Source organism: Aspergillus welwitschiae (assembly GCF_003344945.1).
Source record: "Aspergillus welwitschiae strain CBS 139.54b unplaced genomic scaffold BDQ94scaffold_69, whole genome shotgun sequence".
NCBI classification, from domain to species: Eukaryota; Fungi; Ascomycota; class Eurotiomycetes; order Eurotiales; family Aspergillaceae; genus Aspergillus; species Aspergillus welwitschiae.
In genome coordinates this window covers 12,217-33,232 of record NW_020798763.1, presented here as the reverse complement: position 1 = coordinate 33,232, position 21,016 = coordinate 12,217, and the positions used below count along the sequence as shown (strand labels likewise).

At 50.6% G+C, this 21,016-nt stretch overlaps 8 protein-coding genes across 8 annotated transcripts; 5 read left to right on the top strand and 3 right to left on the bottom strand.

The window, feature by feature from the left end:
* Positions 1-157: 157 nt before the first annotated feature.
* Positions 158-529, top strand: BDQ94DRAFT_175918 (uncharacterized protein; the record flags this gene model as incomplete). The annotated part of the gene is made up of 1 exon (XM_026772583.1): positions 158-529. The coding sequence occupies one exon, from the start codon at positions 158-160 to the stop codon at positions 527-529; it is 372 nt and encodes a 123-aa protein (XP_026620123.1).
* A 912-nt stretch (positions 530-1,441) lies between these two features.
* BDQ94DRAFT_154576 (uncharacterized protein) lies at positions 1,442-3,553 on the top strand. Its single transcript, XM_026768315.1, has one exon. It carries the CDS (start codon positions 1,556-1,558, stop codon positions 3,188-3,190), a length of 1,635 nt encoding a protein of 544 aa, XP_026620122.1. The 5' UTR covers positions 1,442-1,555; the 3' UTR covers positions 3,191-3,553.
* A 45-nt stretch (positions 3,554-3,598) lies between these two features.
* On the bottom strand, positions 3,599-6,238 carry BDQ94DRAFT_185211 (putative C6 transcription factor; the record flags this gene model as incomplete). Its single annotated transcript, XM_026774824.1, has 5 exons — positions 3,599-4,335; positions 4,406-4,541; positions 4,597-4,984; positions 5,044-5,481; positions 5,547-6,238. 5 exons carry the CDS (start codon positions 6,236-6,238, stop codon positions 3,884-3,886), a joined length of 2,106 nt encoding a protein of 701 aa, XP_026620121.1. The 3' UTR covers positions 3,599-3,883.
* An 851-nt stretch (positions 6,239-7,089) lies between these two features.
* On the bottom strand, positions 7,090-11,017 carry arg2 (acetyl-CoA:L-glutamate N-acetyltransferase; the record flags this gene model as incomplete). The annotated part of the gene is made up of 2 exons (XM_026774823.1): positions 7,090-9,422; positions 9,735-11,017. The coding sequence occupies 2 exons, from the start codon at positions 11,015-11,017 to the stop codon at positions 7,169-7,171; spliced, it is 3,537 nt and encodes a 1,178-aa protein (XP_026620120.1). The 3' UTR covers positions 7,090-7,168.
* Positions 11,018-11,691: 674 nt separating this feature from the next.
* On the top strand, positions 11,692-13,481 carry BDQ94DRAFT_175913 (uncharacterized protein; the record flags this gene model as incomplete). Its single annotated transcript, XM_026772582.1, has 2 exons — positions 11,692-12,013; positions 12,073-13,481. The coding sequence occupies 2 exons, from the start codon at positions 11,692-11,694 to the stop codon at positions 13,479-13,481; spliced, it is 1,731 nt and encodes a 576-aa protein (XP_026620119.1).
* Positions 13,482-14,573: 1,092 nt separating this feature from the next.
* Positions 14,574-17,966, top strand: BDQ94DRAFT_175912 (ssDNA endodeoxyribonuclease RAD2; the record flags this gene model as incomplete). The annotated part of the gene is made up of 1 exon (XM_026772581.1): positions 14,574-17,966. One exon carries the CDS (start codon positions 14,574-14,576, stop codon positions 17,964-17,966), a length of 3,393 nt encoding a protein of 1,130 aa, XP_026620118.1.
* A 959-nt stretch (positions 17,967-18,925) lies between these two features.
* Positions 18,926-19,423, bottom strand: BDQ94DRAFT_163917 (uncharacterized protein; the record flags this gene model as incomplete). The annotated part of the gene is made up of 2 exons (XM_026769843.1): positions 18,926-19,120; positions 19,238-19,423. 2 exons carry the CDS (start codon positions 19,421-19,423, stop codon positions 18,926-18,928), a joined length of 381 nt encoding a protein of 126 aa, XP_026620117.1.
* A 7-nt stretch (positions 19,424-19,430) lies between these two features.
* On the top strand, positions 19,431-20,923 carry BDQ94DRAFT_120170 (GNAT family N-acetyltransferase). Its single transcript, XM_026763746.1, has 3 exons — positions 19,431-19,694; positions 19,861-20,415; positions 20,480-20,923. Exons 1-3 carry the CDS (start codon positions 19,578-19,580, stop codon positions 20,516-20,518), a joined length of 711 nt encoding a protein of 236 aa, XP_026620116.1. The 5' UTR covers positions 19,431-19,577; the 3' UTR covers positions 20,519-20,923.
* The last annotated feature ends 93 nt before the right edge of the window (positions 20,924-21,016 follow it).

The following is a 21,016-nucleotide window of genomic DNA, read 5'->3' as shown; positions in this document are numbered from 1 at the left end:
AAACAAACATGCTACGTACAAAGTACTTACTATCTACCTGTAAGAGTAGGGCTTCACCTACGGGGCATACTTATCGCGGATCCAAATCAAGTAACCAACTGCGGCATGTCAAGTGAAACTACGGAGTAGCTTTGGATCATTCACTCCCTTTCACCCCATGCATTCCCCCGTTTCGTGTCTTTCCCTAGCCCCGTCGATCCTTATCCTGTTTGCTTCTTTAACCCCAATCTCCCCACCATGCTTCTCCGCACTCTTCATTCCCCCTCACTCTGAGTGTCGATACCAATTTAACCATGCTACTTCCTCGTCTCTGGCTGGCGTGCCTCACGCTGCTCGTGGCTGGGGCCGCTGCCGTCAAGGTCAAGATGAGAACGGGCGGAAACGCACGACGCTGATGACCCAGCGCATCCTGAACTTCCGCGAGTATCTGGTGGCCAACGGGGTTCAAGCGCAAGCGTTGGTTCCTAAGTACTGTGTGCAGAGTCCGCATACCTGCGACTTGTATCTAAACCAGAGTGCGATTCAGTAATCAGGCTGGGGACAACAGCTGGCAGCGTAGCATTTAACGTGACATACGGGATCGATGTGTAGGTGACCTGAATTGCTTGCGATAATGTCTAGTACTGATGCTATTTGTTTGACATCTACGTTCATTATCCCAATAGAACCTGAAATGTACGAATATTACAATGTTGCGTGAGTTCAGCCTCAGGCTCTCAAATTGGTCCAATTGGTCCAGCAAACTGAGCAGATATGTCACTTGTTCACATGTACTCACTCAAGCAGGAACTTAGCAGATTGCATGATACGGGAAATCTTTGCAATTTAATGAAAGATGAAGGCAAAAGTCATAGTAGAATAGGAACGAAATGGCCATGAGTAGGGGACTCAGACGGATCTAAGCCAATTTTTGGGAGGACTACATTATCATCTACTGAACAGTAACACTTGGCGAGAGGCTTTTCTGTTCGGTTACTGTAACGATCATTTACTTCTGCTTGTTCTTTACGTCCCTCTCCACGTCTAAGCCCACAATATATAGTGGCTTTGATATGCAAAACTGGTACTGTAAAAGGAGTAGTCCCTGCCTTCAAGTTCCAAGAAACTTGACTTTCTTATCCACAGTAGTCACCCTCTGAAAAAACATTGTATTCCTCAGAACTTCCGAAGGGCACCCTGATGAAGGGGGTGGTCACATGACCCAAGGTCACCTCATCGTCTCCCTGGCTCCGCAATTCTTTCCTCTGACATGAGGTTCGAGCCAACCAATCGCCTCCATAGCTGATAGTAACAAACGGCGTGTATGACAGTGTAACGGGCAGCGAAGGTGGGAAGATAGTTCAATACCGCTTCCTGAATTTATGCGGGAACCGGTGGACCCCCTAGAGTGATCGACATCGGAATAACACCCGTCTGCAACCATATTCTAACGACAGGAGAACCTAATTTCAACCTCAGGGCTAGTTTACCATCTTGTCGATGAGACAAATCTTATTTTGACGACCTAACATCTTCGAGGACAGCGGAACAATCGCATCTACTCGCAATCAGTCCAATGGCGCAGTCCGTTGACTTGACTCACGCGACACCCAACCACATCCCGTCAATTGCCAGACCTTTGGCACCTTACATCAAAAGCCGCCAAGGTGCCCTACTGATCCGGCAAGCCTTGACCATTTACCTTCGTTCGCATATCGAGTTCGCAGAAAACAATACCGAACACCCAGGATGCCACAGCCAATCCCATCTGTCGTTATCAGTGCCTCACGAAGCGGTGGTCGATGTCAAGCGGATTCCATCGGAGTTGACGGGGTTGCGAAAACAGTACCTGGAAGCGCTCAAATTGAACGTGGCTGCGAGGAGGGAATACCAGTCAGTTGTGGAGAAGGCGACTTCTGTGAACCAAGAAAGGGGCATGACACGGGCGGAAAAGTTACCCGTGGATTCGTCTTCGGAGTTACAGGAATACCTGCGGCTTCTCCGTGACCGTCGTCGGCATGCAAAGCTCCAGGTTTTTGAACACTACATTCAAGAGCTCAAACAACGTGATACGCCAAAACCAGCAGATCTAGAGGATAGTGGAACTCATTATCAGCAGCTCGTGCCACCACCAGAATTCGAAGTTATCCAACATGGCGCTACAACAGGGCTTACCGTCGAAGAGCTTATGCATAACCTGGAAAAAGCCGTCATCCGCGCTAAGGCTCAGCTGGAGAGAGAGAAAGGGTTATTAGAAGAACTTCAGGCGCAACAGATGCCCGTTGGGGCCCAAGATATCCCACGCGCAGTAAAGGGAATGGCGTTACAGCGAACTCGAAATGAGCTGGTGCGTTGGGTGGAGGAGAAACTGGTAAGTGCTGGGAACGATGAGAACCGTGTAGCCTCTCAGGACTTCCGTTCCGAGGACATGGATGAGTCTGTGCGTCTGCTCGGGGAGAAGAAAGCACAGATCGCACAACAATACACTACATATGCGGATGCTCGCAAGCGTCTGCTTGATGCCGCCTCCAGAGCTTGCCAACCAGTTACTCTCCCGGCCGGAAAGCCCCCATCACGGCCTACTAGCTTAGTGCAGGGAAAGAATGCATCTGAGGAAACACAAGCTCTGGATGCGTTGGGAGTCCTTACTTTTGCTAGCGATGTCCTCCAGCCGTTGGCCAGGAGCCAGCGGGCATTGGCACTGCAGAAATTCTACCTGTCGGGTATGCTTGCGAAAGAAAAAGACACAACCCTTCGCATCCTGAGCAGGCTGCGAGATGAAAGTCATCTTCTCCCAGAGTACCCAATTCTGGCACGCCAGCCGCGGTTTAAACATGCAACAGCAGCTTTGGCTTCGCACCAGGCCACGGGCACAGAATCTGCCAAGCCAGACCAACTTGTTGGTCTGGCCGAGGCATGGGCATCTGCTTCGGATGCAGCAGGGATGACTGAACAAGAATACGTAGGGTACCGACTGGAGGAAGGGATGGAGACAGCGCAGGATGCACAACAAGTGCTGGAAGATGTCTATAGTATACTTAACCAAAACCTGGAGGATACCTTGTGTGACAGGCAAGGCGGATCGGGCGAGGACAGTATCGGGGCGTCGGGGGCACGATTAACTCGGTCACGGGCCAAAATGCAGCAGAGCCAACAGTCAGCAAAAGGTCCATGGAGTGGGCTACATGGTCAAGTGGCCGTTGGCAGATGATCTGTGATGACGAGCAGCCACTGATATTACGTGATGTTGTTTCTTGGTCTTGTCTCGTACGCGTAGATTGCTTGTCTTGTGTTATCGCGCCCCGTTCCCCCACGTTCTTCACTTGCCTGTTAGAAATTTTCGAACATAGCGCCAATAGTACTTGTTTCTTCAACGGCTGTTTCAGTCGTGATGGAGTGATGATCGTTTGAATAAAGAAGGGTCTCACCAAGAAGAGCTGGCCCATCCCAGGATTTAAAAACTCTTCCAGGCAAAAGCGGTGTTACCAGAGAGGGGAGATGGCAGTTCAAGTCAGTATGACCTGATACGCAGATTGGGGTACTCGTTCAATCCATTGCACAGATCATATGGAGCCTTTCCAATAATTTGGGAAGTTCAGTATAGTAACCAATACTATCATTGCAGCATCACACCACTTGTATTCTGTATTATCTATACAATCAGATCAAAATCTAATCAATCGTCCCGCAAAAGAGAAACTGTACAAACGAAACTGGGTATATGAGATGAAAATTTCACAAATCCACACACACCATCCTATGTCCCACACTGTTGTTGAATACGACCATCGTAACCGGGTTAGACCAAATACAAGTGATAGAATAATCCCACTCCTTGAGTTGAAATGAGAAGGATAATAGCAAACAGCCACACAATTATTATATCCTCTTTTGAGCAGCACCGTTATGTCAGATTGACATCCTGGAATACAGAAACATCCCATATCCCTGTCATGTCGAATGGAAAGCCGTCCATCGTGCCGAAGGTCCCGGAGATGCTCATCATATCGTCGACAATATCATTATTTGTTTGTGTCTCCGGAAGGGCGATGGCGGCGGGATTTACTAGTCGATGAGGGTGGGTACTATCTGGAGGCTGGCCGAGGTCTGTGAAGGTGGGCGGATGTTCGGCGCTGGGGTTGGCGCCGGTGCTGTTGTTCAGGCGGTTGAGGAGACGCTCGCAGTGGTCGAGACACATGTCGGCGACATCCCAGTCTTCTTCTTCGCGGACACGGCGAAGGATAGATCGGAAGGTTTCGACGTTGGCTAGGCAGGAGCGGGCCACTTCGGGGTCCGTGGTTTCGAGAGCGCAGCGGACGAGGAGGGTGGCGGTTGTGGTGAGGTGGAAGGCGCTGTCTGTGAGGTTGTTAGAGTCCTATCTTTCTCTTCTGTGGATCATGGGAGACATCTTGGGGGTGCGGCATACATGGAAGCCAGAATTCTTGGAAGTTCTGTTTCCGGAGGGATGAGATGAATTGCACGATTTCTTCGGCGGATCGGCGACACTCTGTTTGGAAGTAGCGGCGCGCCTCCGGGTTGTCTGCTTCGGCGTTGTTGACCTCCTAGGCAAAGTTAGTATTGCCCCGAGTCTAATAGATAAGGCTCAATGGTTCTCACGTTGAGTTCGACACGGCTAACGAGCATCTTCACTGCAAGGAAGCCGAGCTGCAGACTGCTTGTACCAGAGATACGCTCCTCTGTGGTATTCGTGCTGATGGGGTTGCGGAGCCAATCGGGGAGAGAGTCCTCCCACGCGTCGAGATCTGTGCGAATTTGCCGCACCTTCTTCGTCGTTTCGCGGTGGGCTCGAGACTGCAAGCCGTAGACGAGCGGTAATAGCTCGCCTAAGATCTCAGTGAGCCGGCACAGAGCAATGTGGCAGTGGGCAGCTCGCACGCGCTCGGGTGTCCGAGAAGCCTGGGGGATCAGAACGTCAATCGTGGGAAGAGGAACATCGTATTGATTTTTGGCAATCTGCGGAGGCACGCCGTGACCAAAACTCCCCCTGCATTTACGTTAGTGAGACGCCAGATCCATATATGGGCGTAGGTCGGATAGGCTTACCAGCGATCATGGATCACGACGCCCCACCAAAGCCGCATACGGTGGTTCTTCTCGGGGCGGGATAGCTTCCAGTGACTTGGATCGCGGTTGAGTCCGAGACAATGTGCGAGGGAAATCATGCGCCCACAGCTGATGGCATTTCCCGTCATTGAAAAGATGGGCCGACCTGTAAGATCGATGAGGGCTGCACTGACTGTTGAAAGCCCAGGCGCCGAAAATTCCTCGTGGAGCGCAGCGACAGTCATATTGACTGCGTACCGGGCATCTGGCTTCGGGTGACAGGCCAGCTTGGGGGTGTGTTTCCAATAAACTAGCGACATCGAATAGACCTGGCATAAGAGCGACGCTGGCGGGTCTCCCGGGGACTCCGACAAGAACGCCTCCCAGAAAGTTTCCCCGTCAAAGATCGGAAATGCTGCATTGAACCGGTCGATGAACCTGAGAAGGAGAATTAGCATGGCGCCTCACACTACCTTCGGGGTCCATTCTATGAGAAAGCGTACAGTCTGACGAGGTCGCGCTTGAATGGGCCGAGGATCTGCTCGAGGATCTCCTTCTGATTCTCCCCGGGAGGAACTCCGACCCGCATACCCTGCCTCCGCCGAGACACTGTAGTGTAAAGAATGGGCTTTCGAGGGTCGCTGGAGTAGACGTTGTATGGCTGACTTTTTGGTTCGACCGATTTGCTAGTCCGTTCGGGAGGCATGTATCTCTCGATAACCTGGGCATCATCGGCCACGACAGGACCAACAATTAGGACCGACTCATTGTGGGGGTCATCGACTCCTTGGCTCCTGGATTCACTCCTCCGACGGTCTAAGGCCGAGTCCGAATGTGCGACGCTGGAAGCGCGGCGGCGGCTGGGGTGCGCCGAAGAATCAATTGCGTCCGGGGTATGCTTGCGTTTCTGACCTAGCGACGAGACCCGAGTGTGATCGGGGACCCAAGGTTTCGATTCATGGCCATTGGTGAGTGGAGGATCATTATTGGCCTCTTCTTGGTAGTGACAATCCGCTCCTTGAACGCGGCACAACAGGCATGATTGACCCGGGATGTCAACGGTGCATCGCGATTTGCGCTTCCTGCACAAGTCGCAGGCCCTAACCTTGTGTGACCGGTATGGTCTGGCGCCAGCATTAAAACCCGGAGAAGCCAGCTTCGGCGTGGCAGTGGTGGAAGCAGTGGCCGGCGGCATGATGCGCCCCAATTATTATTTTCTTTTTCTATGGTTGGCGCAAACCGGAGATCATAAGCGGTAGCGATGGTAATTTAAATCTCTTTTTTATCGGGCAAGTGTGACAGGTCAGAAGCCCGGACTAACACCGAGAGGTGGGTAAGTAGTAGGATTTACGATCGGGAGGAGCTGCAAGATGATCGGTGAGTTGCAAGAGTGATTGTGCCTAGTCAAGTCATTCATTCGTCGGACCCGGCTAGATCGCAAGGCCGAGGGACAGCATTGAGATTCTTGGGGCTGGGAGGGGGAGACGGGGGAAAAGAGAGGGGAGGAGGGGGGAGGAGGATGGATGCTAATCGCGAGAAGGCGCTGATAAGTGCATAGTCATTGAAGAAACCACCCCACACGGTTGATTGAAGGATGAAAGAAGCAAGCAGCTCGGTCTGGCTGGTGGCCGAAGATCTCCTTGCGTTTCTGGAAGCGCGCGCGATCGAAAAGGGCCAGGAGAGATTGCCGAAATTCTTGCTTGTCTTATCGGAATCTGCTAAAAATCCCTGTGGGGGGAAGGAACGTCTCAGTCACGGCTGAGTCAGCCAGGGTGACCAACCACGTGCTGCCGATTGATGTACTGGCGTTCCATGCAGGCACTAGTCCGCTTTGGGAGGAGATCCTCGGCTGGATCCTCATCTTTCCTCCACCATCAGACAGATAGCCTCCATAGCTGGTAGACCTTGCTTAGCGAGCTCCATCAGCCCAGTGAATTGATTTATTACTATTGCCTTTACTTTATTTTATTGTCGGCTCTTTGTGGCCCTTCAACTGAATACTTCAACGGCCACAGGGCCCAACACTACGGAGGAATGGAGTAGTAGGTCCTTGATAACTTAGTAATGGACATCAGGAAAATGGGTATATACATATGTCAAGATTATGTTCAAGCAATCGAATTGATCAATCCACAACACCGGTGTCATCAGCCCAGCTCGGCTGGATACTGCGGCACACGGCCTCGTAATCCCGAAACTTTTGAGAGTCCTCCGTCAGTCCTGGCGTGGTCCAGAACATGGTCCAGTTCATATCGGATAGTTTCCATGTCCCCTGCGAGCGCTCAAAGTACCACTTGTTCACGGGATTATCCTTGCGGCTGCGCCAGCACACGCCGTTCGGGAAACAAGAGCGGACCATTGCATTGAAGACGATGTCCGCCACACCACCAGCACCTTGACTACGTTTCAAAACGGCAAACTTGTCCAGATAGGGAACCATGCGAGCTTGGCTCGCCTCACTCCCATCATCTTCCACGCCGGGAGGGAGCTCCCAGGTCAAGATGGCGCCTCCTTCATACTCCCCTGCAATGATGAGTCCGGCCAGGCGACCGTTGACTCGATTGAGGTAGTCTTGTATGTCGAGTTTGCGATTGAAGGAATCCTCGATCAGATGCACCAGTCGCGGCAGGTCGATCGAGGGATCATCGAGTCCCAGACGCGGCCGATCTTTGGCCGTCCAAGGTGAAAGCCAAGGATTGGGGATGATGGTCAGCGGCATGCCTCGCTTGACAAACGTGGTATGCGAGGGCTGTGTAGCGATCGAGTCCCGTCTGCCATTTAGGGCTGCGCGTCGGCTGAGGGGCAAAGAAGACGAGAGCAGAGGCTTGTCGGTCAGAAGGTTATGGATAAGCGGGTTTCTCTGTCTTCGGGTTCCAACAGCTGATACATCTGGACTAGCGCCTCCAGGGCTCTGTGCTGAATTTGCAACTTCGAGTGGGGAAGTAATGATACTAGACGACGCCGAGGGTAGCATCGCCAGTGCGGCTTGGCTTAGTCGCAGGTTGTTTATATGACCCTCCACCATGCTTGTATCCAAGGTTAAGTCCGATGAGTAAGCTTTCTGACTAGGAGGTACTGGGACGACTTCCGTATCGGCGAATTTGGACAGAGGGTTGCTATCAGCGATAGACGGTAAACCTTCTTCCGGAAGATTATTCTTTGCAGATGCTGCTGACTGCCACACCCGCAGCAACTCGTTCTCAATGTCATCAAATTCTTGTTCCATATTGATGAAAACATGGGACGTCTGAGGTCCACTGAAAGCAGGAATCCCGCCCAAGGGGTCCAGGAGGATGACTCGATCCAGAGAAACTTCCTCCTGCAGGCCCGCGATCCGTTGGGCCGTCCGTATGGGATCTTCATCAGGGTCGGGATTTGTTGCCAGGCCGGCCAGCTCTTTGGTGAGGGCCAAGATGGCATCGCTGGCCGAGACAGTCACTGCTCGAGGAACGTCTTCAGTATAAGCAATGGGGGCCAAGACCACGATTTGACCATCGCGCAACGGCCCTAGCAGTAACTTTCGAGATAGGACTTTAGGCGCCTCAGGGTTCAGCGCAGAAACGGACAGGACAGAGTCGATATGGGCGGATTTCGAGTCCGGCTGGGCATCCACAGCCGTTGAGATGCGATCTGCCTGCTCGGCCGCGATCCTCCGCAGTTGATTAGGATCGCCTGCTGTACCTGGGTCGACTACCACACAACAAGCCATTCCCAGACGATTCAGCTGCGATAGGGTTTTGGCCACGCCGTTGACCGTCGAGTCATCGAGAAGCTGCGGAGTGGTTATTTTGACCAGGGCCAAGTGCAGGCGCTCAGACACATCTTGAAGGGGAGGTGTTGGGGTTGAGTCATGTCTGAAGACGGGGCTGTCATAGACCGATCGGGAGGCGCCATAGAACGAGGTTGAGCTGGCACCCGACGACACTGGTGCTGCTGCTTCCGCTACTCCGGGTTGCTTGGCGGCCGGCTTCAGGGGAGGAGTTCCTTGGTGTTGAGCTTTGAGACGGGCCAAAAAAGACTTGGCCTCACGCTTGGTCGAGGCGGAATTCAACAGGCTGAGGAAGAATTCCCGGTCCAGGAGCTTCTCCTTGGCGCGGCGACCTAAGCGATCCCAACTCTTGCTGCTGGAGGAGAACTCGGCACTCTGCTGCACTTGCCGACCGGAAGCCGAGGAAAGACATCGACGCGGGGCACTGCCACTACTACTAGTACTACTGCTGCTGACGGCGGCAGCGGCAGCAACACCGCTGCGTTGCAAGTGTGTTGATGTGGTCGATCGCAGCCCGACCAAGGTCCTGGAGCTCATAGTTTCGGACCTGGAGGTGACTCTTGAGGATGCGTCGGTCTGTAGATGGAGAGGTGGCCATCGATCGACTGGGCTGAAAAGTCGCTAGGCAGCCACGTGACTGACACTAGGACCTCCGATGGAGCCCGACATGTCATGGACATCAGTCACGTGAAAGGGGGGGGGGGGGGGGTGTGTCTAATACTCTAGAGTAAGGATTCATGATCTATTCTTGTTGGACTTTGGCAGTGATGGATTATCTATTTGATGTCTATCAGCGCGGCTTGCTAGTAGTAAGATCATTATGCGCTCTTCATGATTCATAGAAGTCGTGTCACCGGCCTATGGAGTGGCCATCCCCAAAGAAAACATAACACACGAAAGTAGTTGACAGATCCATGCTTACCCACCAATAAGTATCATCGGCCTGTTTTTCATATCTTTCAGCTCCCCCATGCCAGCATGCTTTGCCTTCTTCCTTTTAACCGCTACTCCAATGATATCCAACAACTCCTCCTCTCTCCGGACAAGAGCATCAGATTCCAGCTCCTTCATCCTTGTTTCACTAATTGGTTCCCCGTTGTTTTCCTTCCGGAGGATATCTCGCAAGGATACTTCGGCGTTGCCAAACAAGCATACCTTCAGATTTCCATCACATGTAATGCGTAACCGGTTGCAGGTGCCACAGAAGTTATGGGTCATGCTGGTGATAAACCCGATCTGGCCTTTAAAGCCAGGAACCTGATAAGTTTTGCTCGTGTTATTTTTGTGATCCGGCACCTTCTGGAGATCTGGGTACTTCTCCTGGATGGTTGCCAGCATTTCTTGGTAAGAGACCATCTTGCCCTGGCTCCATTTATTGCCATCAAAGGGCATGTACTCAATGAAGCGTATTTCAATAGGGTTGTTTCGCCCTAATTCGATAAAAGGGATGATTTCCCGCTCATTGATTCCCCGCATTACCACGCAGTTGATCTTTAACTTGATCCCAGCCCCGGCATGGTTTAATTCCACCACCCGGTCTATACTCTTCATCACCGCATCGAAGCCCTTCCTCCGTGTCATAATCTGGAACTGAAAGGGATCCAATGTATCAAGGCTAAGGTTGATCCCAGTCAAGCCGGCATCAACCATGGCGTCGAGCTTGCGGTGTAGCGAGATGCCATTCGTCGTCAGACAAAGCTCACGAAGGCCATTGCGTCGCAGTTCCCCGATCGACTGCATCAGGGGAATGATATCCTTCCGAACAGTAGGCTCACCGCCTGTCAAACGGATCTTGGTCACACCCTGCGAGACGAACAGCGACGAGAGGTATATAATTTCGGGAGAGGTAAGGAGACGAGCCGGTGGAGATAATGGGACACCTTCCTCGGGCATGCAGTAGAGACAGCGAAGATTGCATCGCTCGGTCACACTGATGCGGAGGTAGTCGTGCTGGCGGTTGAAGGTATCTGTAAGAAATTCCGAGAAAGGCTTCGCGGATTTCAGGGCAGCCCATCGTGGCGGCACGGATTTGGTAGAGGGGGCTGGTGAGGATAGCCTATCTTCGGATCGGGTGGCTGTCGCTATTGCGTTGGTACTGTGATTCCGAGGGTTCCAGACGGCGAATCGGGCGACGTGAGAAGAGGGCATAAGTCGGCTTGAAGTAATCATCTTTGCCGAGCTGGCACAAGACAATAGCTTTGGCATCGTGGAAGTGGTCAGGGTAGATTACCCGGTCTGAACTAAGTATTAGATCGCTGGGTTTGGAGGAGAGTAATAACGTCCTCCGCTTCTTGAAGAAGCTGGTTCAAGATGCCGTGTAGTACGGCGGGCATTAGCGGCCATGGAGTAAAGGCTTTCAAAGTCCCTTACCTGCCAGTATAATGGATCAAGACTTTCGTGAGGGGGCGGGTCACTCATCGGAATCACGTGGGGTTGCTTATCTGTCTGGTTTGCCTCCCGCGGGTCCCTTGTTTAGCTTATCTGCGGAGTAGTATTATTAATTCCTTAATTAATGCCCGGAAGATGAAGACTTTGGGGTTCACCATCGCTGATCTTCCGTCCAGCCTTCCAAGGCCACAAACAACGGGAAGCATGAGGCATCAGAACTAAACTGCAATCTACGCGAATTCCTCATCATTCAGTGCCCAGCGAAGCTCACAGTAAGCACATGTATTTACAGAGTATGGCGGGGCTAAATTGAAAATCTCCCCCACCTCCTGCGAATACAAGAGATACAAGATAGCTTGTTCGGGGATCCAATTAAGATGTCCGCCCCTACTTAGGTACCTTTACTGTAGAACAAGCTGAAGAAAGGCAGATAGGGTTATAAAAAAGCAAGTGGAGAAACAACATGTTATCACGTGCATACTGCCGCTCACATGTTCGATACGCAGGGCGGTGAAAGCCAGAAAATCTCCCGTCATCTCCGCATTTCCCCAAATCCCTCCGATCACCTCAAATCAGCTGGTCTCTATATCAATCGGCCATCGCGTGTCGATTCCCATGCTGATTCTATGTCTATGATACTCGGGCGCGTCCCGCGCTCTCTGTCAGTACGGCTGGCTAAGGTCGGATATCGTCAACCCAGAGCAAAAGCGACATCTCTGATCCGACTGATCTCCCAAAACGCAGTCGCATCAGCTAGAAGCTCTGGGCTTAACGATCTTCCATTGGCATATACCTGGCTAACAAGAACGCCAGGTCAAATCGTGAGAACTGCTCTCCTTCTGATAACAGTTGCCTTGACTAAGTATTTCAAGAGACACCAGATGACGTTCTTTCGAACGTATCCCCTATCCCAGAGTCCCTCTCCTCGTTAGACTATGTACCCGTTCTCCTAATCACTTCTGCATTCGCCCACTGGATCGACGTATCGTCAAACCCGTTTCTTGAACAATTTATCAACTCTTTATACCCCTCTACACCCAGCCACGAATCTTTAAGACCTGTCCATGCCATTGTTGCCGTGGTCGATAAGTTACCCGACCTCCGCGTCAGGCTCGAAGAGATTGCCGACAGCAAAACCCCATCTGACTCTGATGGCGTGTCGTTGTTGCTGGTGAAGGCAGAAGACATACAGGGAATCATTGCTGTGCCTCGTCGTGTTCGGAGTATGGAAGCTGCAGAGTCCAGTCTGGTCTTCAAACTCCAAAATGACGCATTTCCCAAGGCTTCGCAGAGGTCGACCCATGAACTTGGACTACGTCTTGCCAATACAATATTCATTAACGGCAATGACACCACTCTTTTCGGCACGCGCTGGACCTATACGCCTTCCCAGCAATATACTTTGGAGCAATCCGTAAATTTCTCCAACTGTACGGTGACCTCGGCGGTCGCTTCCGTACAAAACTCATTTAAGCTCCCGTTGTACCCTGTTGGCCAACGAAGGAGAGTTATATCAAGCATGGGAAATATCCTTCGTCAATTGGCAAAGCATACGGATAGTCAATCAACGGAACCAATGCCAGCTTCATCTGAACTGGAAAAGGAACTACCCCGCTACATTGAGGAACACGGCATTGTTGACCGGAGGGTTTCTGTTTGGGCCCTGATTGAGAACTCCGAAAATGGCTTCCATTTGGAAAACAACGCTAATATACAGGAGAGCCTCGTCAAAGCAATCCGCGCAGGAGGCAAACTCCATCGGGTTATGAGTGGCGGCGGTGGATGGGGAAAGAAACAGGGTCTTCTATCTTTAGACCCTGAAACGACCTTTGTTGAAGCAGACAATGAACAGGGGCTCCTGGGTCTGGAAGATCTCTTCGCAGACCAGGAGAGACAACCTCTCTCAGATATATCACCTCCGCCGCCTGCGTTCTTTGAGATGCCACAACTTGATGAAAGTATGTCAAATCTTTCTCAAGCTGCAGGACCGGGTGACTATGTCCAGTTTTTTGTCTCCGTAGAATCAGACCATACTCCGGATTCTCTCAACGATGGAAGCATGCGGTTGACTTTTGGCATTGTTGCTGATTCCGAGGCCATTCCCAGCTCTTCCGATCGCATGGAGAAGGATCTGGGTGTCGTATCTCAGTTCTTTGGTGCGCTATCGGAGAAAGCAATTACTTATTCGCAACCTGTGATTGGTACAGGGGCCTCGGATTCCCTAAAATCAAGTGCTAAGTTTGATATTCCCGGATGCCGCGTGGCGTTAGTGGTGGAATGATCGACTCCTGTGTGCAATATCACATTTACAAGAGGCACAATGCCCAGTCTCTCTACCTCATGGCCTCTTTCATTTTTACAGTCTCATTTCCCTGACCTGACTGTGTCTACGGCGTTGTACTTCTACATCTCTTAATAAGATCGCGAACATGATCATCTCCGCCCATACATAAGATCTCAATACTGAACTATCATACAGTCATGTTCTTGCACCAAGGGGATTCAACAACACATGCGCCTAATAGACCAAGACGTACACCATTGTTCTACTAAGTTGCTTTCACAGCCCACCCAGTCAATGACCCCACCATCGCTGTACGCTGGGCCGCGGTACCCTATGCCAGCACTGTCTGGGAAAAATTGTTATTAAAGCCGCTGGCGGCATTGCAGTAGCTGGTTATGACTGATCTCTACCAGACTGCCTTGTAGACAGAGACTCATTTGGGTCCTATTGTATAAATATTGTAAAATGAAGATGGTACTGAGGGTCACTATGATCATCTGGTAATATGAATGTCACCATGGCATTGAAGAAGCTATGGGCATGTCAAGGGGCGTTGTTGTTCTCGTTGCTTGTATCGGCTTATGTGTAGGTCCAAACTCAGTATCTTTCCCTAGTTCTTGTCTTTCTTTTCGACCATCCATCTCATGAGATCAGCGTAGCTTCGCATGGATATAAGAGAGCCGGAGTCAGGAGACATGAACATGAGTTGAGATGAATCATCACAGTGAGTAGAGTTCTGAAAGCGCTATACCTACAGGATCTAGTGGCCCCCTGGGTCGATTATTATCGCTTTCGACATGCATTTCGAGGAATCGGTCAGCCCCTGAAGCCATTTGTGTCGGCTCCAGGTCATATACATCACGTGATTTGATCCAAGACAGTATCCCGCGTTCCGACGTGTCAGATGACCTCATCAGCGCCTCCCGACCACAGTTGATCCGCGTCGTCTATAGGGCGTGAGATTGCTCGTCTGAATCGTCTGAATGATCGCCTAATACGTTTCATCTCATATAACTGTCTATGACGTGTAAACAGCCGGCACTTGGGCACGGCTTTCAAAGCCCATAATTCTGGGACTGCTAGAGCAGCATGGGTGTCCATGGGCTCTGGACGGTCGTACATCCTTGTGCACGGCCCATCAAATTAGAAACTCTCAACAAGAAGCGCCTGGCTGTTGATGCATCGATATGGATATATCAATTCCTGAAGGCGGTTCGCGACAAAGAAGGCAATGCCCTCCGGAACTCTCATATCGTGGGCTTCTTTCGGCGCATATGCAAGCTCCTCTACTTTGGTATTCAGCCGGTCTTCGTGTTTGACGGTGGCGCTCCAGTACTCAAGCGCCAGACTATAGCAAACCGGAAGAAACGGCGTGAGGGTCGGCGAGAAGATGCCGTGCGGACCGCTGGAAAGCTGCTGGCTGTGCAGCTGCAAAGGTCTGCTGAGGAAGAGGCGGCTACCCGCCGGAGGGGGAGAACGGAAAATGAAGAGGAGGTGCCAGACAACCCAGTTTATGTTGGTGATGCTTTCATAACCGAACAGGAAAAGCAGCAGACGCGCTCGTTCAAGAAGAAGGACGCCTATCATCTGCCGGAGTTACAAACCAGTCTTGAAGAGATGGGGGCCCCCAATGACCCTCGTATCATGTCCCAGGACGAATTGGAGGAATATGCAAGGCAATTTCATCAAGGAGAAGATATCAATCTGTATGATTTCTCGAAAATTGACTTTGATAGCCCATTCTTCGTCAGTCTCCCGGCGACGGACCGGTACAACATTCTCAATGCGGCCAGGCTCCGAAGCCGTCTCCGGATGGGGTACTCAAAGGAGCAACTAGACAGCATGTTTCCTGATAGAATGGCATTCTCGAAGTTTCAAATCGAGCGTGTAAAGGAGCGCAATGACTTAACGCAGCGCCTGATGAATATTAACGGCATGAACGGTGAAGATGCTCTGTACAAATCAGGACAACGTATTGCCGGAGAACGCGGGAAGGAGTATGTCTTAGTGAAGGACGATACCATCGAAGGTGGCTGGGTTTTGGGTGTTGTGGGAAATAAGGAAGGTCAAGAAGATAAACCTATCGATGTTGACCAATATGGTCAGCAGATGATATTCCCGGATAAAGAGGATAATTCGGATGACGATGACGGAGGATTTGAAGATGTACCTATTGAAGGATTGAACCGACTACCTAAGCTGCCTTTTCTCCAGAAGGGGGGTTTCGATGAGCCAAACAGGAATCAGATGCGTGATAGCTTGAATACGAGAGGCCCCGAGCTGCAGGCAGCCAACGAAGACTCCCTATTCGTGGAAGGTGGTCAGGATGAATTCCTATCGAAGCGTAACCACCATACTGCAGATACTTTGTTCGATATTAGTGGAGATGATGATGACGAAACGCTTCAACGAGCGATCGCGATGTCTCTCGAACCTGGTGGGGATATCAATAATGATGATCTACCTGAAATTCAGCTTAACCAGAACCATATGTCTCTTCCAACTATCGATGAGGCCCCGGCAAACGTTACGGATCATAGCGATGACGAAGGAATGGACTTTGTCGCCGCCTTAGCACAGTCTAAGAGAATAAAGAAAGCACCGTCCAAAGTAGCAGATAATCCCTTCGATGGTCCGCTACCCTTTGAGTCACTTAAACCGCTCAAAACTGGAAAGTTACTCAATCGTGCTCAAATACCCGAACAAGACGCTGGCGCCAAAACATCCGACAAAGAACCAAGTAAGACGAAGGATAACCAGCCACTGCCGCCGTGGTTCTCAGGGCCATCGCAAACTGTCAAAAATGTTGAATTTGTCAGTGATGAGGTTGATCTTCGTCCAGTGGCGAAGCCGCCTACTGAGCAGAACATACCAGATCATGTGTTCATCGTTGGCGATGAAGACGCGACGGAGGATCAGAATTTAGAGTCTTCAAAAGGCTCAAAGCCATTCATTGACTTGGAGGACCCAACTCCTCAACTGAACGTTGTTAGTCAAGAGGCTCAAATCAAGCGCGAAAATAGGCCAGAAATAACTCCTGTCGAAGCACAAGTCACTGAGACAAGGGGCGCCGAAGCTTTGGAGGCACATATGGGAGATAGGGTCCCAGTGGATGCGTCCAATCATTCTATGACGAAACACACCTCCTTTGATGACAAAACAGATTTGAGGCACATCGAAAAGTCGCCTTCGCCTGAGTTCGAGGATGTTGTCTTGCAGCCCGACAATGTACCCGCGGAACCCATTGCACTAGATCAATCAGATCAAGTGGAGGAATATTATGATGAGGAAATTTTCTCAGATCCTGAAGACGAGCAATTACTCGAACAGCTTGCGGCTGAAGGGGAAGAGCATGTACGCTTTGCAGCGACACTAAACTCTTCTTCTCACACAGAACTTCCATTTGACTACGAGCAAGAACTGAAACAATTGCGATCTCAGCAAAAGAAGGACCGCAGAGATGCAGACGAAGTGTCACAAGTCATGATTACTGAATGCCAGCAGTTGCTGAGGCTATTCGGTCTTCCATACATCACGGCCCCTATGGAAGCTGAAGCCCAGTGTGCAGAACTGGTGTCACTCGGCCTTGTTGATGGTATCATCACCGATGATAGTGATGTGTTTTTATTCGGAGGAACACGCGTTTACAAAAACATGTTCAACCAAAGCAAGTTTGTTGAATGCTACCTCACAACCGACCTGGAGAAAGAGTACTCTTTGTTTCGTACCAAACTCATCAGGCTTGCCCATCTATTAGGAAGCGACTACACAGAGGGCATCCCCGGCATCGGGCCTGTAACTGCTCTAGAGATTCTCACTGAATTCGGGACCCTGGAAGACTTCCGTGATTGGTGGACTCAGGTGCAAACAGGACTCAACATGGGCAACGATAGCCATGCAACATTCTACAAGAAGTTCAAAAAGCATGCTACTAAAATCTTCCTACCACCATCTTTCCCCGATCCCCGAGTCGATGCCGCGTACCTGGAACCAGAGGTGGACTCGGACCCGTCTCCCTTCCAGTGGGGAGTACCCGACTTACATGGCCTGCGGGACTTCCTTATGTCAACAATCGGCTGGAGTCAAGAACGCACTGATGAGGTCCTGGTGCCCGTAATTCGCGACATGAACCGCAGAGAGCAGGAGGGCACACAATCGAATATTACTAGTTTCTTCAGCGGTCCACAAGGAGCGGGTGCCTTTGCACCACGTGTTCGCAGTGGTGGCCAGACAAGGATGGAGAAAGCATTTAGTCGACTCCGGCAGCAAGCTGCATCTGTGGAACAGCCGGATTCAACTGGCGTAGATGGTTACTTGGTTGATCCAGCCGCAGATAATTTTTTGGAGAGTCCAGTGACGTCAACAGGAAAGGAGGTGCGCACCAAACGAGGGCGTCATGGTGGACGAACTGCAAAGGATGGGCATGAAGACATCGCGGACAGGACCGCTACCAACAAAAAACGTCGGACCCGCGCCAAGTAAATAGTTGATCACAGTGGTGTCAGGAATATTATGCTTGACAAGTGGCTACATGCTGTTACTACTGAAGAATAAATCGATGATGATTCCCGCGTCCCAGGGTATCTTATCTAAGCCTTAAGGATCTTTATGTAGTATAGCAGGTGTGATCATGTATTCTGTAGATGTTTCGAGCTGTTCTGACATTCAAATACCAAAATCACTAAGTGCATGGCTCTGAATCACTAGTACTAACACCTCAGCCACCTCTACCTCCACATCTACTCCGAACATCCACCTGCAATGCTCCTTGGATGGTGGGGCAACTTGGCCTGACAGGTATAATTTATTCGATGTGGTTGACCGGAACTGATCCAATTGCCGGTTAGGTCAAGAGAGAGACTTTGCCTCATAGAGAGAAAGATGCCCACTGCAGTAACCGAAGTACGGCAATATTGTAGACAGGTGGGGATAGTCCCCGCTAGTGGAAGTGGGCCGGCCGGCCCTCCCCTTGGGTATCTAGATGTTGAATGTCATCAGCCCAGAAGATAACTGAGTCTTGTTATGCTCAATCCCCGATGTTTTACTAGTCATAGAATTTTTTTTTTTTTTTTTTTTTTTTTTTTTTTTTTTTTTTTTTTTCTCTAGAAGGCTAAAGTAAAGAGCAAAAGAAAAGAGAGAGAATGCAGAGAAGGTACCTTCACCAGGAGCAAAATGAGACTATAGGTGAAAATTTACCATATCCGGCTTGTACATAGGACTATTCACGTAAACGATTGCTCACGAACCCAACAGCATACGTTCTCTGCCATAGTGTAACAAGAACTGCTCTATATTATATAAACGTGGCTATCTTTCAATCGATATAACCCATATCCCAGCTATCGTAAGATGGGTCAGATCTGATAGTCTTATCTCCCCAAGGTATCCTTTCATAACCCAGTATAAGGTTTATAGGTACTCGGCTGTAACTCATCACTCGGCTACAGTAGGGTCGGCAGATGGCAGCTTCCCCATGAAGCTATCCCCATGACACGATAAGCCCTGCCGGCCAGCTGATCCTCCGGCACAACCTGCCGAATCGCGTCTAGTGGCTTGGCGATCGTCGATGGTGGGCGATCTTGGAGATATGATTGGTGGGGAAGGGGGAGAACAGAGCCGGGCAGCGCCGCATCGAACTACCAAAGCAAGTTAGCGTGAGCTGTCACGGGGTCGGTGTAGGACTTGCCTATTTGGGAACGAAGGGAGGGCGGCAGCATGAAGGAGAGGAAATCCAGATAAATATACCCTCTCACAGTCCGTCGTCTTTCACCTTCGTCTTCACCATCAATCAGACTTAATTGCAATTTCATCAAAGACCCCATCTGGTCGGTGTCCTCGCGACTCACCCGCGCATCCCCTTGTCGACCTGTCCGTCTATCTCGGCTCCCATCAATAGATGGCGCTCTCTCTTTATCCCCTCCGTCGTCATTCTCACGCATATACTATTGCCCTTTCGCAACCTATTCGCAGAGCCAGTAGGAATTGAATGCACTTATCAGAATACGTTTCCTGAATTATACATCATAAACTCAATATCTTATCCAATCCAAGCCCAATCCAAATCACGAGAAAAAGCAAACAAACAAACCCAATATGGCCATCGAGATCCTTCCCCTCACAAAGGAGGACATCCCCTCGGCCGTAGCATGCATCCAGAAAGCATTCGCCGACGACCCGTATTTTCATTGGGTATTCAACAATAAATTCGGGGTAAGTAGCCCTCCGTTCGAGTGCCTTCCAATTTCGGTTGGTGACACCAGGTACCTCGAATGATGTACAATATGAGCTAGAGTTGTACATGTAGAGTCCCGCTCTCTATTCTGCTTTGTTAGTTCCAACCTACCATATAAACAAGACTAAACAAAGTCATGAACAGTTCAACATCCACCGCAACGCCGCCTCTCTCGCCGCACACTTCCTCTACGGCCTTTCCTGCAACGAGCCCATTTTCGTGGCCAAATACACTACCAACACCCCCAGCGATAAGATTCCCACCGACTCCCCCGTCGTTGGAGTTTGCTGGTGGTACAGCCCGCAACCCCCGTCCGAACCTGTCCCCTGGTCCGTCTGGGCGCAAGACTGGATCCTCTCCTTCCGCCAGCTGTACAACAACATCCGGTTCGGTGGCCGTGGGGGGCTTAACGTCCGTCGTTACTGGCTCTGGAAAGCCCGGCAACAGGAGACTCACGACCGAGTTTGGACTGATCCCCGCGGCTACTACTTCTGCAATGTGATCGCAGTCGACTCCTCGATGCGAGGAATGGGTCTGGGACGGAAATTGGTTGAAGTAGTCAGTCAACAGGCTGATCGAGAGGGAATGCCTTGCTACCTAGAAAGTTCGAAGGGGTTCCCGAACCTGATGATCTATGAGAAGTTGGGATTTGAGATGGTCAGCGAGATTGAGTGTGTGGACGGCAAGGATAAATGCAAGGTATGTGAGACGTGAGCTTCGTTAGGTTTCTTATGTCGCCGTGTGGGTGGGCTAATGAGCACAGCTGTATTGTATGATCCGTCAGCCGAAGATAAAGGCGTAGATGGGATCGTAGATTTAAGATGCGCTCAAATAGCATGCAGGAATCCATGTCTACTACTATTGCGGCTACTGTTTTGAAAGCAGTTGGACACTCGATTGTATTGGCGCTACTTGGCTATGATTTCTAACGTAAGGGAGAGAGGGCTGAACCCCAAGTCCCATAGTTCGGACTACCGAGATCGAAGCGAATAACAGATTCCTTTACCTGAATGACTAGCTTTTCAAAAAGGGATATATATAAGGCCAAGATAAGTAAGATACGTATAGGAAATAATTTGGAAGTGGTGGTTTCAGTATGGCCAGCCTATCTTATGTGTGAAGAGCAGCTTCCGAATAAGGTTGCCTTCGGTTCAGATCGCGCAATTCTAGCACGCTCTCTAGTAAGCATAAATGCCACTACCAGTCCCTTGTTCATAATCTCAAAGAAAGTCTTTCTTAGCTGCGGGTCACCTCAAAACTCCACTACATCGTATCCATGCCGGAGTGGCGATGCCCGTTT

Coding starts and splice junctions, on each gene's coding strand:
- BDQ94DRAFT_154576 (XM_026768315.1), top strand. CDS start 1,556: ATGGCGCAGTCCGTTGACTTGACTCACGCGACACCCAACCACATCCCG.
- BDQ94DRAFT_120170 (XM_026763746.1), top strand. CDS start 19,578: ATGGCCATCGAGATCCTTCCCCTCACAAAGGAGGACATCCCCTCGGCC. Junction 19,695..19,860: donor TATTCAACAATAAATTCGGG/GTAAGTAGCCCT, acceptor AGTCATGAACAG/TTCAACATCCACCGCAACGC. Junction 20,416..20,479: donor ACGGCAAGGATAAATGCAAG/GTATGTGAGACG, acceptor TAATGAGCACAG/CTGTATTGTATGATCCGTCA.